This window comes from Ochlerotatus camptorhynchus, unplaced genomic scaffold (assembly GCF_037179485.1).
Source record: "Ochlerotatus camptorhynchus isolate MF236.1 unplaced genomic scaffold, CSIRO-AGI_Acam_v1.1 ptg000469l, whole genome shotgun sequence".
Taxonomy (NCBI): domain Eukaryota; kingdom Metazoa; phylum Arthropoda; class Insecta; order Diptera; family Culicidae; genus Ochlerotatus; species Ochlerotatus camptorhynchus.
In genome coordinates, this window is record NW_027040955.1 from 31,681 (window position 1) to 45,612 (window position 13,932).

Consider the following 13,932-nt stretch of genomic DNA (forward strand, 5'->3'; position numbering starts at 1 on the left):
AGACAAAAGACAAAAGGAATTAAATTCTTATACTAGACATTTGAAGAAAAACATAAACGGACTGCATATACCCTCAGGTGTTTTATAAGAGCTCCCAATGGTTTGTTTTGATGCGTTTATTCCACATCCTGTATGGCTCCTGTCAAACAGTTTAACCGAACGTAAACAATCATTTAAGAGTGCTCCAAGCAGCTTTTGAAGCGTTTAACCAAAAAGGCAATACAACTACATTCTTGTACAACTCTGGAAGCTATTATTCAACGTTTGATCAACTCAGGTGTTTTATAAGAGCTCCCAATGGTTTGTTTTGATGCGTTTATTCCACGTTCTGTATAGCTCTTGTGAATCAGTTTAACTAAGGTGCTATAAAAGTTATCGTAGGTCTTATAAAGCATATAGTTAAACCGAACGTAAACAATCATTTAAGAGTGCTCCAACAGCTTTTAAAACTTTTAATCAAATGGCAATACAACTACAGTCTTGTTCAACTCTGGAAGCTATTATTCAACGTTTGATCAACTCAGGTGTTTTATAAGAGCTCTCAATTGTTTGTTGGGCCTACTTGTCGGTCTTTTTTAGTATATTCGAGAATGTTTTGTAAATTCATTTTTCAACATCGATTAATATGGAGTCCTCTCTCAATGAAAGTGACCTGGGCATCCCGGATCCTAAATCCGTCACTAAGTGCTCGGTTTTAATTAAGAAACCCAGCTTTCGTAAACCAAACATCGGTACGGATGAATTCTGCTTTTTGCAATCACATCACATTGGAATACGTAAATTGATAATAATGTTTGTTGCTGTTTACCATTCAGTTTATTTCCCATGTCTGGTTTTTCTACAGCTCACTTCGTATAGAAAACCGTGAAACTCTTGGTGGAACTAAATTCTTCGATTGAGAGTGAAATGAATCCGATAAATCCGCAACTCTGCCAACCACGTGCTTGGTTCGAGCTGCTGCTCGAACACCATAGCACACTTGTCAACGTTTACCCTGTTGTGTTTTGACGCTTCTCATCTCCCGTTCGGCAGTTTTGTTTACCTCCAGAGCCGATTGTGATTGATGCGTACTCTCGGGAAACCCGGCTGCAAAGCAACCGAGGACAGATAAGTCAAGAGTGCATAACTTTTTTGCCGACCTATTCGACTGCCTGTTCATTCTGAGTAAACATTATTCTCGTCGCCAATTTGCGTTGGTGATTTTTTTTTGTTAGTTAGATATTGAAGCTAATAAATGCCAATCTTTTTTTCGTAGCTCCTCGGTCTGCCCGTGAATGGCCTCGAACGCGCTACTGGGCAAGCTTATTTTGGCGCTTACACTGTCGGTGTTTTCGTACTATTTCTTCTGGGTCGGGGTACTGCCGTTCATGGTGATTGATTCGAGTGAAGGTAGGTGATTTTTGATTCACATATGTATTTTCTCGCTCTCGACAGCCTGCAATAGACTAAACGGATCCAATCAAGCAGCATCATCAAACTGTTCATCACAGCCATTCAATTCAAATAGAGCGAAATGGCGTGCTAAACTCTTGATTCCTGTTGTATGGTGTGTTCTGTTGCACAACAATACTTGTCGTTCAATTTTCTGTATGCACATATCAGTGTGAATGAAGTCATTTAAGTTTGGTTTACTCTCGTAGATAGTTGGATTTACTCGTTGTTTCCGGAGAGGAAGTTAGCCTTTATGGTGCCAGCTGTTTTCGGAGTGCTATTCATCGGAGGCCTGTCCGTTTTTACACTCTATCACTTGAGAGGTCAGCTTAGGGCCAGTCGCGATTGAGGAGCGTAAACGGTAAGTACGAACTAGTGATAAAGTGATTTGAAGTGTTTGCTTTGTGATCAGTTGTAGTTCAAGGTCACGAAAATAACATTATTCTTTCGTTACTAGTTGTTAGGCGGTTCATGACCAGAGCTGGAATCCCGCGGGTGTTCAAGATTTGGCGATACGTACGTATCGAGTGTGTTTCAGTTGCTTTAATACAGCTTCATTCATCCCATTTGAAAGACAGATTAACTGATTAATCGTGATCATTTAAAGCGATGTTTAAACTTCATTGGCCTGTATGGGGCGATGATGCTAAAAAAGTATCGTAACCATTTCTGAAACTAACATATTGCATACGATTTAGAGAGCGTTCTAACGTTGATTTCTGGTGATTAAACTATGCAGCATCAGTATGTGCCTGTGCCTTTCAACCTGGTGAAAATGGTTGAACTCCACAAGATACGCAGAAGTCTGTATTTTCAAGATAGTCTTATTCCTAATTTCGATATTTTAAATTTCTGTTGCAATATTTATGTAATTTGTGCATAGAAAACGATTTTCTGTACTAAAATTTTCAATTTCTTCCTGCACCTCGGTTTTGAATGTTTCCGAGGAACTGAGAAAATATATGGACGATGGTACTGATACATGGTTCAATATCAATTTCAGGGCTGTTACAACAGGCGTGGATTTAACGAATTCCGCGATTATTTTCGCGAATTTATTGCGGATATGAACTTTCACGGAAACATTAAATGACGTCGCGAGAATCGCAAAGAAACTAATGTGCTGTCACAAAAATTGCAGAATGTTATTTTGATAGCGTGAATTGTTTATGATAATTTTTAAGAAAAAATATCACGATTTTCTATTATCGTGTATTATGATCAGTGTTCGGAAAATCATGTCATCACTCGTCAATCATGTCAAATCTTATTCATTAAGCCTCCCTGCGAGCATGAACTCGCGTGCGAATGCGGCAAACAAAATTCACGCTTGAGATTCTCATGCATATTCACGCACTCACACTCACATCGCCGAAAAATCATTCCAACTTTAAACTCATAACACTCAAACATCAATTCATCAATTGATATCATGCCTATGCATGTTGTGTTAATTTTCCAACCCCTGATGCACAAACAATAGTAATAACAATGAATAACGCCAAAATATAAAGCAATGAATTTTTGAACCCGGAAACTCATCGGTGATTTTTGCGACGTTGAATTTTGAAAGGCGAAACTCATAGGCGCATAAACTCATGCATGATATTTGAGTTTTTGAGTTTTTCCGAACACTGAATTGAACAAAGCGGTGATGCCCGAGGTGATGGCAACACTCCAGTTGAAACTGGATTCTTCCAGTTTTTTTTTTTTTGACGTATCCAGTCAAACAGCTAAAGTTTGGAATATTCCAGTTTTATGCAGCTTTCCATTATTAAGAACAAAATACTTTAAAGTATGATTTGCAGTACAGAATGATTAAGATGCTCACAATTTAAACTTTTATAATGAAATCGAAGCCTGGAAATGCAGTATTTCATTGAAATGCAATATTGCAATTGAAATCTGTAAAATGCGTGGTTATTCTAAAAACAAGCTCGCTTTACGGCAATGGGTCAGGCGTGCTGTGTCTCGACACGCATTTTGCAGGTTTGGTATTATGATAGTCAACATAACTTTACGTCAAAGTTCACCTAACTGATGATGAGAGTTTGCAACAAATCAGTAAGTTTCACAACAGTAGATTCATCTCTAATGCTCTCATCTCTATTGCTATGGAATAATGTAGGGTTAACTACCTGCTATGAAATGATGATGATATGAATACGTTTCAGAATGAAGTTCATGTTTTTTATACGTGGTGCTGTAAAAGTTTGTTGGAACTAAACGTTAAAAAATGTAATCTTATAACTTATAGTAGAAAACTAATAAAGCCAGATATTCGTATTGCATTAGGTAATCAAATTGTTCATAGTTGTGATAAAATAAGAGATTTAGGAGTTATTCTAGATTCTAAACTAACATTTGTGGATCATTATAACACAATTATTCATAGAGCGGGCAATATGCTTAATTTTATAAAGCGTTTTGGTTTACACTTTAAAGATCCTTACACAATTAAAACACTATATGTTGCCTATGTGAGGCCAATATTAGAATATTGCAGTGTTGTTTGGTCACCTTATATGAAAAGACATGAAAAACGAATAGAGTCAATCCAAAGGCAATTTTTATTATATGCACTACGTAAATTGGGATGCTTCTTGACGCCAAACTCGGCCTACGGATTCTAAACTCGGCCTAACGCATTGAAACGCTATTGAAACGCCAATGAATTCACTTCGGCCTATTGGATGGAGATAAAAATTGATTCGGTCGGAGCGCTTCTTTTGTTTTTGGGAATAATGGGTGCAAACCTTCACACCACGCGTTCTCATTGTCTTCGTTTGGTAGCTTATTAACTAAAGTATCGTACCAAACGCATAATTGACTTGTTTACTATGAAATCAAGGATTTATTTGAAGTTTTCTGCTCGATAGGCCCAAAATAGGCGATTAGGCCGAAGTAGTTCTCTACCCTATATCTGTTGTTACCAATATTATTTGAAATTATCGGGGCTCTTATGCCTTCGTCATCTTCTCTTATGAGTTTATTTAATGAAATTGAAGTAATATTTTGGCTGGTTCTCATGCAGGATGTCTACTCATGTTGCTAAATAAAATTTCCTGAGATTCCAAGGTTTTCCAGAACTTTTCAGATTATTTCCATGCTTGTAAACTAGAAGCTAGAAAGCTGTTTTATATTTTTTATGTGTCCAGGATCTCGAAATTTTGTGTGCAAAAATTGAATTCTCTTATAATTTCCTCCATAATTATTTTGTTAATCTTCTGCAGAACACTCTGAATTCAATCTGAAATGCTCTTCATAAAGGGTGATACGGTCAAAATTTGGTCAATATCAACTTGACGTATTTCTTTCAATTTTGCATTTAAAAAACCTGAACACCCCTCATTTTGAAGGTGTGTGTGTGTAGAATGTTGCTCCTATTTTGATTTTGGAATTCACTCTTCAGTTGTCAAAATGCCGTCCAAGCAAGAAGAGCAGCGTATCAAAATTTTGCTCGCGCATCGCGAAAATCCGAGCTACTCGCACGCAAAGTTGGCAAAATCGCTAAAAGTTGCCAAATCAACCGTTACAAATGTAATTAAAGTGTTTGGGGAACGTTTGTCGACAGCCAGGAAGTCTGGATCGGGGGAAATCGAAAACCGGAAGCCGCTGAGACGACAAAGAGAGTTGCCGGTAGTTTCAAGCGAAACCCTAACCTATCTCTCCGAGATGCCGCAAATAAGCTGGGTGTATCGTCTACAACCGTGCATCGAGCCAAAAAACGAGCCGGACTATCGACTTACAAGAAGGTAGTGACTCCAAATTGCGATGATAAACAAAATACGACGGCCAAAGCGCGATCCCGGAGGCTGTACACGACGATGCTGACGAAGTTTGACTGCGTGGTAATGGACGACGAAACCTACGTCAAAGCCGACTACAAGCAGCTTCCGGGACAGGAGTTTTATACGGCAAAAGGAAGGGGAAAGGTAGCAGATGTTTTCAAGCACATGAAACTGTCAAAGTTCGCAAAGAAATATCTGGTTTGGCAAGCCATCTGTACCTGTGGCTTGAAAAGCAGCATTTTCATAGCTTCCGGGACTGTCAACCAAGAAATTTACGTGAAAGAGTGTTTGAATAAACGTCTGCTGCCTTTCCTGAAGAAACACGGTTGTTCCGTACTGTTTTGGCCGGATTTGGCATCTTGCCATTACGGTAAAAAGGCCATGGAGTGGTACGCCGCCAACAACGTGCAGGTGGTTCCCAAGGACAAGAACCCTCCCAACACGCCAGAGCTCTGCCCAATTGAGAAATACTGGGCTATTGTCAAGCGGAACCTAAAGAAGACCAAAAAAACTGCTAAGGGCGAGCAGCAGTTCAAGGCAAACTGGCTTTCTGCGGCGAAGAAGGTGGACAAGGTGGCTGTACAAAATCTGATGGCAGGGGTCAAGCGTAAGGCCCGGCAATTCGGATTTGGAAAAGCGGAAGCCTAACTGAATATTTTTCCTGAATTTTATACTAATTGAACTTGAAAAAGAAATTTAATTTGATTTTTTAAATAAACGATTTCACCGATTTACACGCGTTTTCCCTTGACCAAATTTTGACCGTATCACCCTTTATTATTAATAATTCTAGCAATTTCCCGAAAAATACTTCTGATACAAATCACTTGCAGTTCTCCACAGCATGCACTTAGTGTTCTACTAACATTCCCATAGAATAACCATATAAATAACTTCTTAGTTCTCCTCAGAATTCCCATTATTTCTTTGAAATGCTCCACACAATTTCCTTGGAACTCTCTTTTTAATTTTCTAAAAGTTGTCACCATCATTTCTTTGGAATTCCTTAGAAAGTTCCTGTTAGAACTATCCTCGGAATTTAGAATTCAATTCCCTTGAAATCACATTAAATGTATTGCATGGTAAGTCGTGCTATGCACCCTATTTTTACTGGAATTTTAATAGTTAGTCATTTTCAAATTAATTTGCATTTCAAATTAAAATGCATAATGTTTTAAAAGAATGGTTCAGATAACCTACGATACTTTTAGTCAATATAATCTCAAAATGTAAGGGTGTTTTATTATGTTTACCAAATGCTCAGAATTTATACTACGATGAACAAAAATAACTGAAAATGATACATTGTTATTTTTTTTTCAAACAGTAAAAACAATACCCCCATAGCTCATTCGGTAAAGGCAAAGCTAAGTCTTTTAATTTTTCGGGTTGGTAAATTTCTCAAATTCCTTGGGCATAGGATGGTTTCTAATTTGAAAGCAGGAAAAAAGCTAATATACTATAAACAATAAGATTGAAATGCCATGTAGTAGTAAAACAAATTGTATGTTTAAGTAATGAAAACAGTTTTTTATTCGTCACTGCTTTGTTATTGAAGCCACGAATTTCTTATGAGAAATCCCGGATTTAGGGATCAAATTTTTAAAATCTTTATCATTCTTCTTCTTATTTGCATTTCAAGCTTATTGCTTAGCGCATATTAGCTTATTGCGTGCTCTCAACTTAGTGTTCTAAATGCACTTCCACAGTTATTGAAGTGAGAGCTTTCGATCCCAATACCAATGCATGAATTTGTATATTTTGTGGCAAGCTTAATGATGATACTCTATGCCCATGGAAGTCGAGAAAATTTCTAACACGAAGATTCCCTCGACTTAACCGGGAATCAAACCCGCCGCCTCCGGCTTGATAATACCGTGCAGCAATACATACAGGGTGCGTGACGAATTTTTGCAGTAAATTTCAAATAGTAATTTCTCATGCTTGTGCATCATGATTTAGATATATTTGGCAGCACTGGATAGCTTATACTGTTAGGTGTAAGATTTAAACAAACAATGTTGAGTAAACGTAAAGATGTCGAAACAAGAGAGCAATCTGTCAGCCGTTGTCGCTTTGTTGCGCGCCGGAGTATGCATGAAAGAAATAATTCGGTCGGTAAATGTGTCTGAAAGAACAGTGTATAATATTAAAAAAGGCTTGGGAAAGTGATAAGACGGAGCACCTGCTCATACTGCTAATAAAGCACAGAAATGGCTTACGGAAAATATTTCGTAAATTTGGGAGGAAGAAATTTGGCCCCCAAGCAGTCCCGATATCAATCCGTTGGATTATTTTGTATAGGGCGTCGTCCAACGGGATACCAATAGAACCCCTAACTGGTTTATTTTTTCTCAAATATGCCATTTACTGCAAAAATTCGTCACGCACCCTGTATTTGTCTCATAATCACTCATTTATTCCTACCCATTCCTTTCTTGATTTGCGTTCGGGCGTGGCCGGCGCTGGTATTGCATAGTTTGAGATCACGAGTTTTTACACATTGGGGATGATTGCTAGTTCCAAGCATCGTCTATTGGTTCTCTGTGTAAATACAGCTAATCTGGCAATAACAGAGTGGCAACCATGGACGGTCAATCATACTCATGCTGATAGTCCCGAAGTTAACTTCGAAAAAAAATCTGACTTTTTACTCAGATTTCAATACCTTCTATCTGTTTACATCATAAAATAACAGTAAACACTGGTTCGATTTTGACAGTTCAAATCGGTTCGAAAATCATTAAGCTGGCTTTAGACTAGGCAAGTCAAATGATCAACTCAGTTGAATTCAATTGTCTTGAAAAGTTGAGCCTGGTTCAACTCTTTACAATTCAAGTGAGTTGATCAAGTCAGTTGAATGGCATGGTTTACACGTTCAATTCGCGTTCAAGTCAGTTGAATTCAACTGACTTGATCAATTGACTTGCCCTGTCTAAATCCAGCTTAACGGAACTTTTTTTTCCTTGATTTGTTTTCCGTCGATATTGTTTTCAATGCTAAACACCAATGCTACCGACGCCAGGGAGGCAGCTCCCAAACCTGGACCCTACCTACCGACCCATCAACTTATGAACCAGGGACCAACGGCTTTACTTCCCTTCCGAAGGAAGGCGTGATCCGAGGTGTTATGCCTCAGAACATTCCGGCGGCGCCAACTGGGATTGAACCCAGGCCTGCTGGGGTGAAAGAAAATCACGCTTACCACTACACCACCAGCGCACAGTGGTTGAAAAGTTCATTTTGACGCTCTTAATTAATAGCACCATGGAGAGCGGATTTAGAGTAATGACGTCTTCAACAAAGTTGATGAGTATGACATGCTTCATATTTCAAAGGCATGGGTTTTGTGATTTATCCCCCTAAAAGTGAAATGAAAAATTTATTTTTTCACAATGTCGAGATAAATGGTTGACGTTTTCAGCAAAGTTGTGGCAAAAATGATTACAAACAACTTTGCTGAAGACATAAAAGTCCTAAATTTCACTCAAATCGAGATAGAGAGCGTTGTTTGAGGACGGACCCCCAAAAACACGTTTTTCATCAAAACACATATTTTCTTTAATTTTAGGTCCTCATTATGTTCAACAAAGTTGATTGGTATACTAAAATACACATCGTTCTAGAACATACTATACCTGCATCATTTTAATAGGATGAGGTATTGATAAATTTTCTTCTATTTTCCTCATATTTTGGACTTGCGTATCTTTCTTAGGTGCAGGAAGGTGCGGATGAAATCAAATGCATCTAAAACTACATTAAAAGAGCTTTCAAATGGTGGTTAATTTGTCCACGACCGTCTGCTGGGGAGTTGTGATCAAAACATGTATCTATATCTTTACTCTGTTTTATGGTATAACCAGTATAAAAAAGATAATCAACTTCAATATATCCACATATTTTTCTTGATTAAATTCTTTTTGTTCGATTGGTTTTGCATTTTTGTTGTCAATATTTTGTATTGTATTCAATTATCATCATTATTATCAATATAATCATTATCGTTTCCTTCAGTTTCTTCTGCTAGCAGCTGTTTAGCATCGCTCGACAATGGCTTCTCGTGCTTTTTAGGCCATCCACGAATGCTAGTAATCAATGGATCTGATAATACTAGGAGCCAGTTCAATAGATCAGGATTTGTAAGCGATCTTGATTGCTTGCGGGTATTGAACTCTTGGTATCTGTTAAATAAAAGTTTTATTAATTTATTCGTTGTTATTTTGGTTAAATACATTTACCTTTTCCAATCCTTGTTCCTTTCCTCCTGTGCTTCCTCAGAAAGCTGACCGATTAGAACAAGGAAATGTTCATTCACGGCTGATCCATGTATCAATATTTTATGAATACTAGCTGGCAAGTAATACCAGGTTCGATAGGTTGGTGTTGATTAACAAAGCCAAAGCTTGTAGATCTGTGTATTCGGGTATAGGGTCGCTCAAGGACTTCTTCAAAGAATGAACCAACTTATTTTCATCTGCAGGACTTGCGTGAGAAACGGTTTTCAGGATATCCGTCACCTCTTTCTCACCTGATTCTCTCATCTTCATTTGTGTCGCAAATGCTAGCTCATTAAGATGGAAAATAGCTATTCCGATCCTCTGCAGTTTTCTTCCTCTACGTTGTTTCACAACATTTTTCGAAAGGAACAACCGTCCTGCCACACTTTTTGCATTTTCAGAAGTAGACGGAAGCAAGTTTAAAACGTTTTCAGGAAGCGTAAACGGCTTACTGAAATACTCGGCGTGACACTTGCCAACCATGCAAGAGCATGTTTGGTCCAGAGCTTTTCAAAAAAAGTCGCACATCGTTTTCATGGGTTTCCCGACATGTGCAGCCACATCCGGCATAATATTCACATTTATGGCATAACACTGGAGTACCTTCTCATAAACGCAGTTGAATTTTGATGATCGGCCTCCACTCGTTTTTGACCAGAGTGATAAGAGATCACGCTTATCAATTTCAACTTAAATTGAATCAAGAAAAAAAAAGATCATTGGCACTTGTTGTGATCTAACGATGAATTGAAAAATTTAAAAGAAATTAAGCCCTTCCAGATAATGTCATTTTACTTCAAAGCCCTGATCTCGTAGCTTCCTCTGCTGTCCGGTTTCTTTGACAGAATTAGTCTCTCTCTCCTTCACTTGGCTTCCGCAGTTCTTCTATCTTACATGCTTTCATATACTTTCACAATTCTCGATAAACATTTCAAATGGTCCTATCTGCTTTGATCGATTCTTTTTATCGACTTTCTCTTTTGATAACCACTGCTATGCAAACAGATTTCGCACTAATTATTCAACATAGTTTAATAAAGGATATTCTTATCTAGCATCCAAAACGTGAAATACAATAGCGAATGGTGTTGATGCTGAGTTAATAACGGAAGAGAAAGTCGATGAAGAGAATCGATCAATGCAGATAAGAGCTTTTGAAATGTTTATCTAGAATTGCTTCACGCTTGATGAATAACAGTGATGAGCACTATGGAAAAACACTTATCGACTCACAAGTTTAACTGAATTTGACAGTTTTTTTTTTCATTCTTGATGCTTCAGTTTTGCCTTCTGGGCAATTTTTGGAAAGAAAATGTGCCGTTCTTGAATTTGATAAGCTCTGAGAAGTAGGAAATTTGTTTATTGAGTCGGTTACTATGGAAACGAATTTATTACGCGGTATAAAACACACTATCCCCTTGTTGTTGACATGACTTCTATAAAGCCTATCTACGGGTGTTTGTTTTGATCATAACTCTCCAGCAGACGGTCGTGGACGGACAAATTAACCACCATTTGAAAGCCCTTTTAATGTAGTTTTAGATGCATTTAATTTCATCTGCACTTTTTTGCACCTAAGAAAGATACGCAAGTCCAAAATATGAGGAAAATAGAAGAAAATTTATCAATAACTCATCCTATTAAAATGATGCAGGTATAGTATGTTCTAGAACGATGTGTATTTTAGTATACCAATCAACTTTGTTGAACATAATGAGGACCTAAAATTAAAGAAAATATGTGTTTTGATGAAAAACGTGTTTTTGGGGGTCCGTCCTCAAACAACGCTCTCTATCTCGATTTGAGTGAAATTTAGGACTTTTATGTCTTCAGCAAAGTTGTTTGTAATCATTTTTGATACAACTTTGCTGAAAACGTCAACCATTTATCTCGACATTGTGAAAAAAAAAATTTTCATTTCACTTTTAGGGGGATTAATCACAAAACCCATGCCTTCAAAATATGAAGCATGTCATACTCATCAACTTTGTTGAAGACGTCATTACTCTAAATCCGCTCTCCATGGTGCTATTAATTAAGAGCGTCAAAATGAACTTTTCAACCACTGTGCAGCGCCGCTATCTAACCGAACTATCAACTCTATACTTTCATCTCCTCATCTATTGTATAAAATGACCATTTTAAGTATGTTATTTAAAACATAGCATTTTCAACTATGTCAAATCGTGCACTTCACGCAGAAGTAATACAAACAGAAGTAAAATATTAATTTTATATATTTCGAGCCCATAATTTTATCATTTTATCACAGTATTGTTCAAAATCATCACTCAATTAAATGACCAGATTAACTAACCGTCCGGAATTAGGCATCCTACCGTAACGTGTTTTGTTTTATAACCCTTCATATTTGTATATTTTTTTCCACCCTGCAGCTAGGTTTAGACTAGGCAGGTCAAATGATCAACTCAGTTGAATGCAATTGGCTTGAAAAGTTGAGCCTGGTTCAACTTTCTTCAATTCAAGTGTGTTGATCGAGTCAGTTGAATGGCATGGTTTACACGTGCAATTCGCGTTCAAGTCAGTTGAATTCAACTGGCTTAATCAATTGACTTGCTCTGTCTAAACCCAGCTTAACACGATCACAAATGCTCGAAAACAACATCCCATGATCTAATCAGTCGCCTTCAACTATCTCGCAGGCACACTTCGAAGCTCGATGCACGATGGAAACGTGGCTGGTGATCGGCGTATCAGGCGTTACCAACGGAGGCAAGACAACGCTGGCCAAATCCCTGGAGCACTACTTCACCGATCATGTGAACAAGATCATCTTCAAGGAGAACATCACCATGAATAAGGTAGCGCTACTGAGCCAGGATGACTACTTTCTTCCCGTGGACAGCCCCAAGCACAAGGTCATCGAAAAGCTGGGTCATATCAATTGGGAGATTCTGTCCTCGATCGATACGGACAAAATGTGCCATGACATTATGAAAATCCTGGGTCACAAGTTCATTCTGTACAACTGCCATCAACTGAGCAAAAGCGAAGGAGAGAACAACATTGCCGAGCAGGTTGATCCGGTAACCGACGAGGATAATATCTTTGCCGATCACTTTCTGAGCAACTATCTGAACAAGTACGACGACGGGTCGGCTGGGATCAACCAAAGAACTACCAATCTCATCAAAAAGTCCAAAAATGATTCATTCCACAACATGAATATCAAGCTGAACGTGCTGATTATAGAGGGTTTCCTGATATTCAATCATCCGTTTACATTGGATTTGTGTAACGTCAAATTCCATATACACCTGCCGTATGAAAAGTGTTACGCGAGGAGGATTGAGCGAGTATATGACCCTCCCGACGTGGTGGGGTACTTTGAGATGTGCGTATGGCCAATGTATGAGAAACATTTCAAGGAATTCAAGGATCGTCCGGATATGTTCATGCTGAACGGAGAGGTGCCTAAGGAGAACATTTTGAACTATGTCCTGAACTGTATCAAAGATTTGCTGTGAGCAAAAGAGGAGAAGGGGGAAAAGTAGCGAATGATCAATGGGTAGCGTGCAGACGCGGAAAACGGTTCCTTCTAAATATAGTATACATTTTCTCTATTCAATGTAAACCAACATTATGAGATATTCTACCTGCGAGTAGTATTTTGAAGCCGTAATTTTTTATACAAATTTTAATCAATTAAACAGGAATTACGATAACACTCTTAGTGCATTTGCTTCATTTCACGCCCCCAAGACAGGTTAACTACACACTTAGAAATTATTATTTTTACACGAGACGTAATTCAGCTTTGACGTAAATCATGGAACGTAAACAAACATGGCATGTAAAATTAAGTGTCCTGAAACTGAAACATATGCAACTCGATGAAAAATGCGTTTGATTGAATTGATTTTCTCGTCCTTTTCAACTGATTCTTATGTCAAAAGGGTCGCTTGCATGTGTCGGTCTCAAAGCACTGAAATTTACATGTCTTTTTCGTAGTGTGTATGCTCAAATTAAACCGAAAATAATGGTGAAGGTGTATTTTAATGCTGTTGTTGCTGATGACGCTAAACAACATATTGTTGTACCGTGCGGGACCGAAATCCGTGTACCACCGAGGTTGAATTTGTATGTATCATAACAATGTAAATATTACACATGAATACAGATTCATGTTCATTCATGCATTAGCTTGATGTTTACGCCAACAAGTAAGCAGTAGGTCATGAAAATAAAATTAGAAAAATAAAAACCTAATCACGTGTAGGGCTTCCCGAACAAAGTCTGAGATCAAATTGAAATCTTAACTTGTTGTTGTGATTTCGCTGATAATGATTGCACAGGTTGCAGTCGTTTTGGTCGTTTTAACGGTTAAAATATCAAAATTGAGAGCAAAAAAATCTTCCTATGACATCACAATGAAAACTATTTTTGCTATCAGTGAGAGCAAACTGAAA

The 13,932-nt window shown here is 37.9% G+C and overlaps 1 protein-coding gene across 1 annotated transcript; it reads left to right on the plus strand.

The window, feature by feature from the left end:
* Positions 1-1,703: 1,703 nt before the first annotated feature.
* On the plus strand, positions 1,704-13,190 carry LOC135712303 (nicotinamide riboside kinase 1-like). Its single transcript, XM_065235269.1, has 2 exons — positions 1,704-1,792; positions 12,166-13,190. The coding sequence occupies exon 2, from the start codon at positions 12,190-12,192 to the stop codon at positions 12,988-12,990; it is 801 nt and encodes a 266-aa protein (XP_065091341.1). The 5' UTR covers positions 1,704-1,792; positions 12,166-12,189; the 3' UTR covers positions 12,991-13,190.
* The last annotated feature ends 742 nt before the right edge of the window (positions 13,191-13,932 follow it).

Coding starts and splice junctions, on each gene's coding strand:
- LOC135712303 (XM_065235269.1), top strand. CDS start 12,190: ATGGAAACGTGGCTGGTGATCGGCGTATCAGGCGTTACCAACGGAGGC.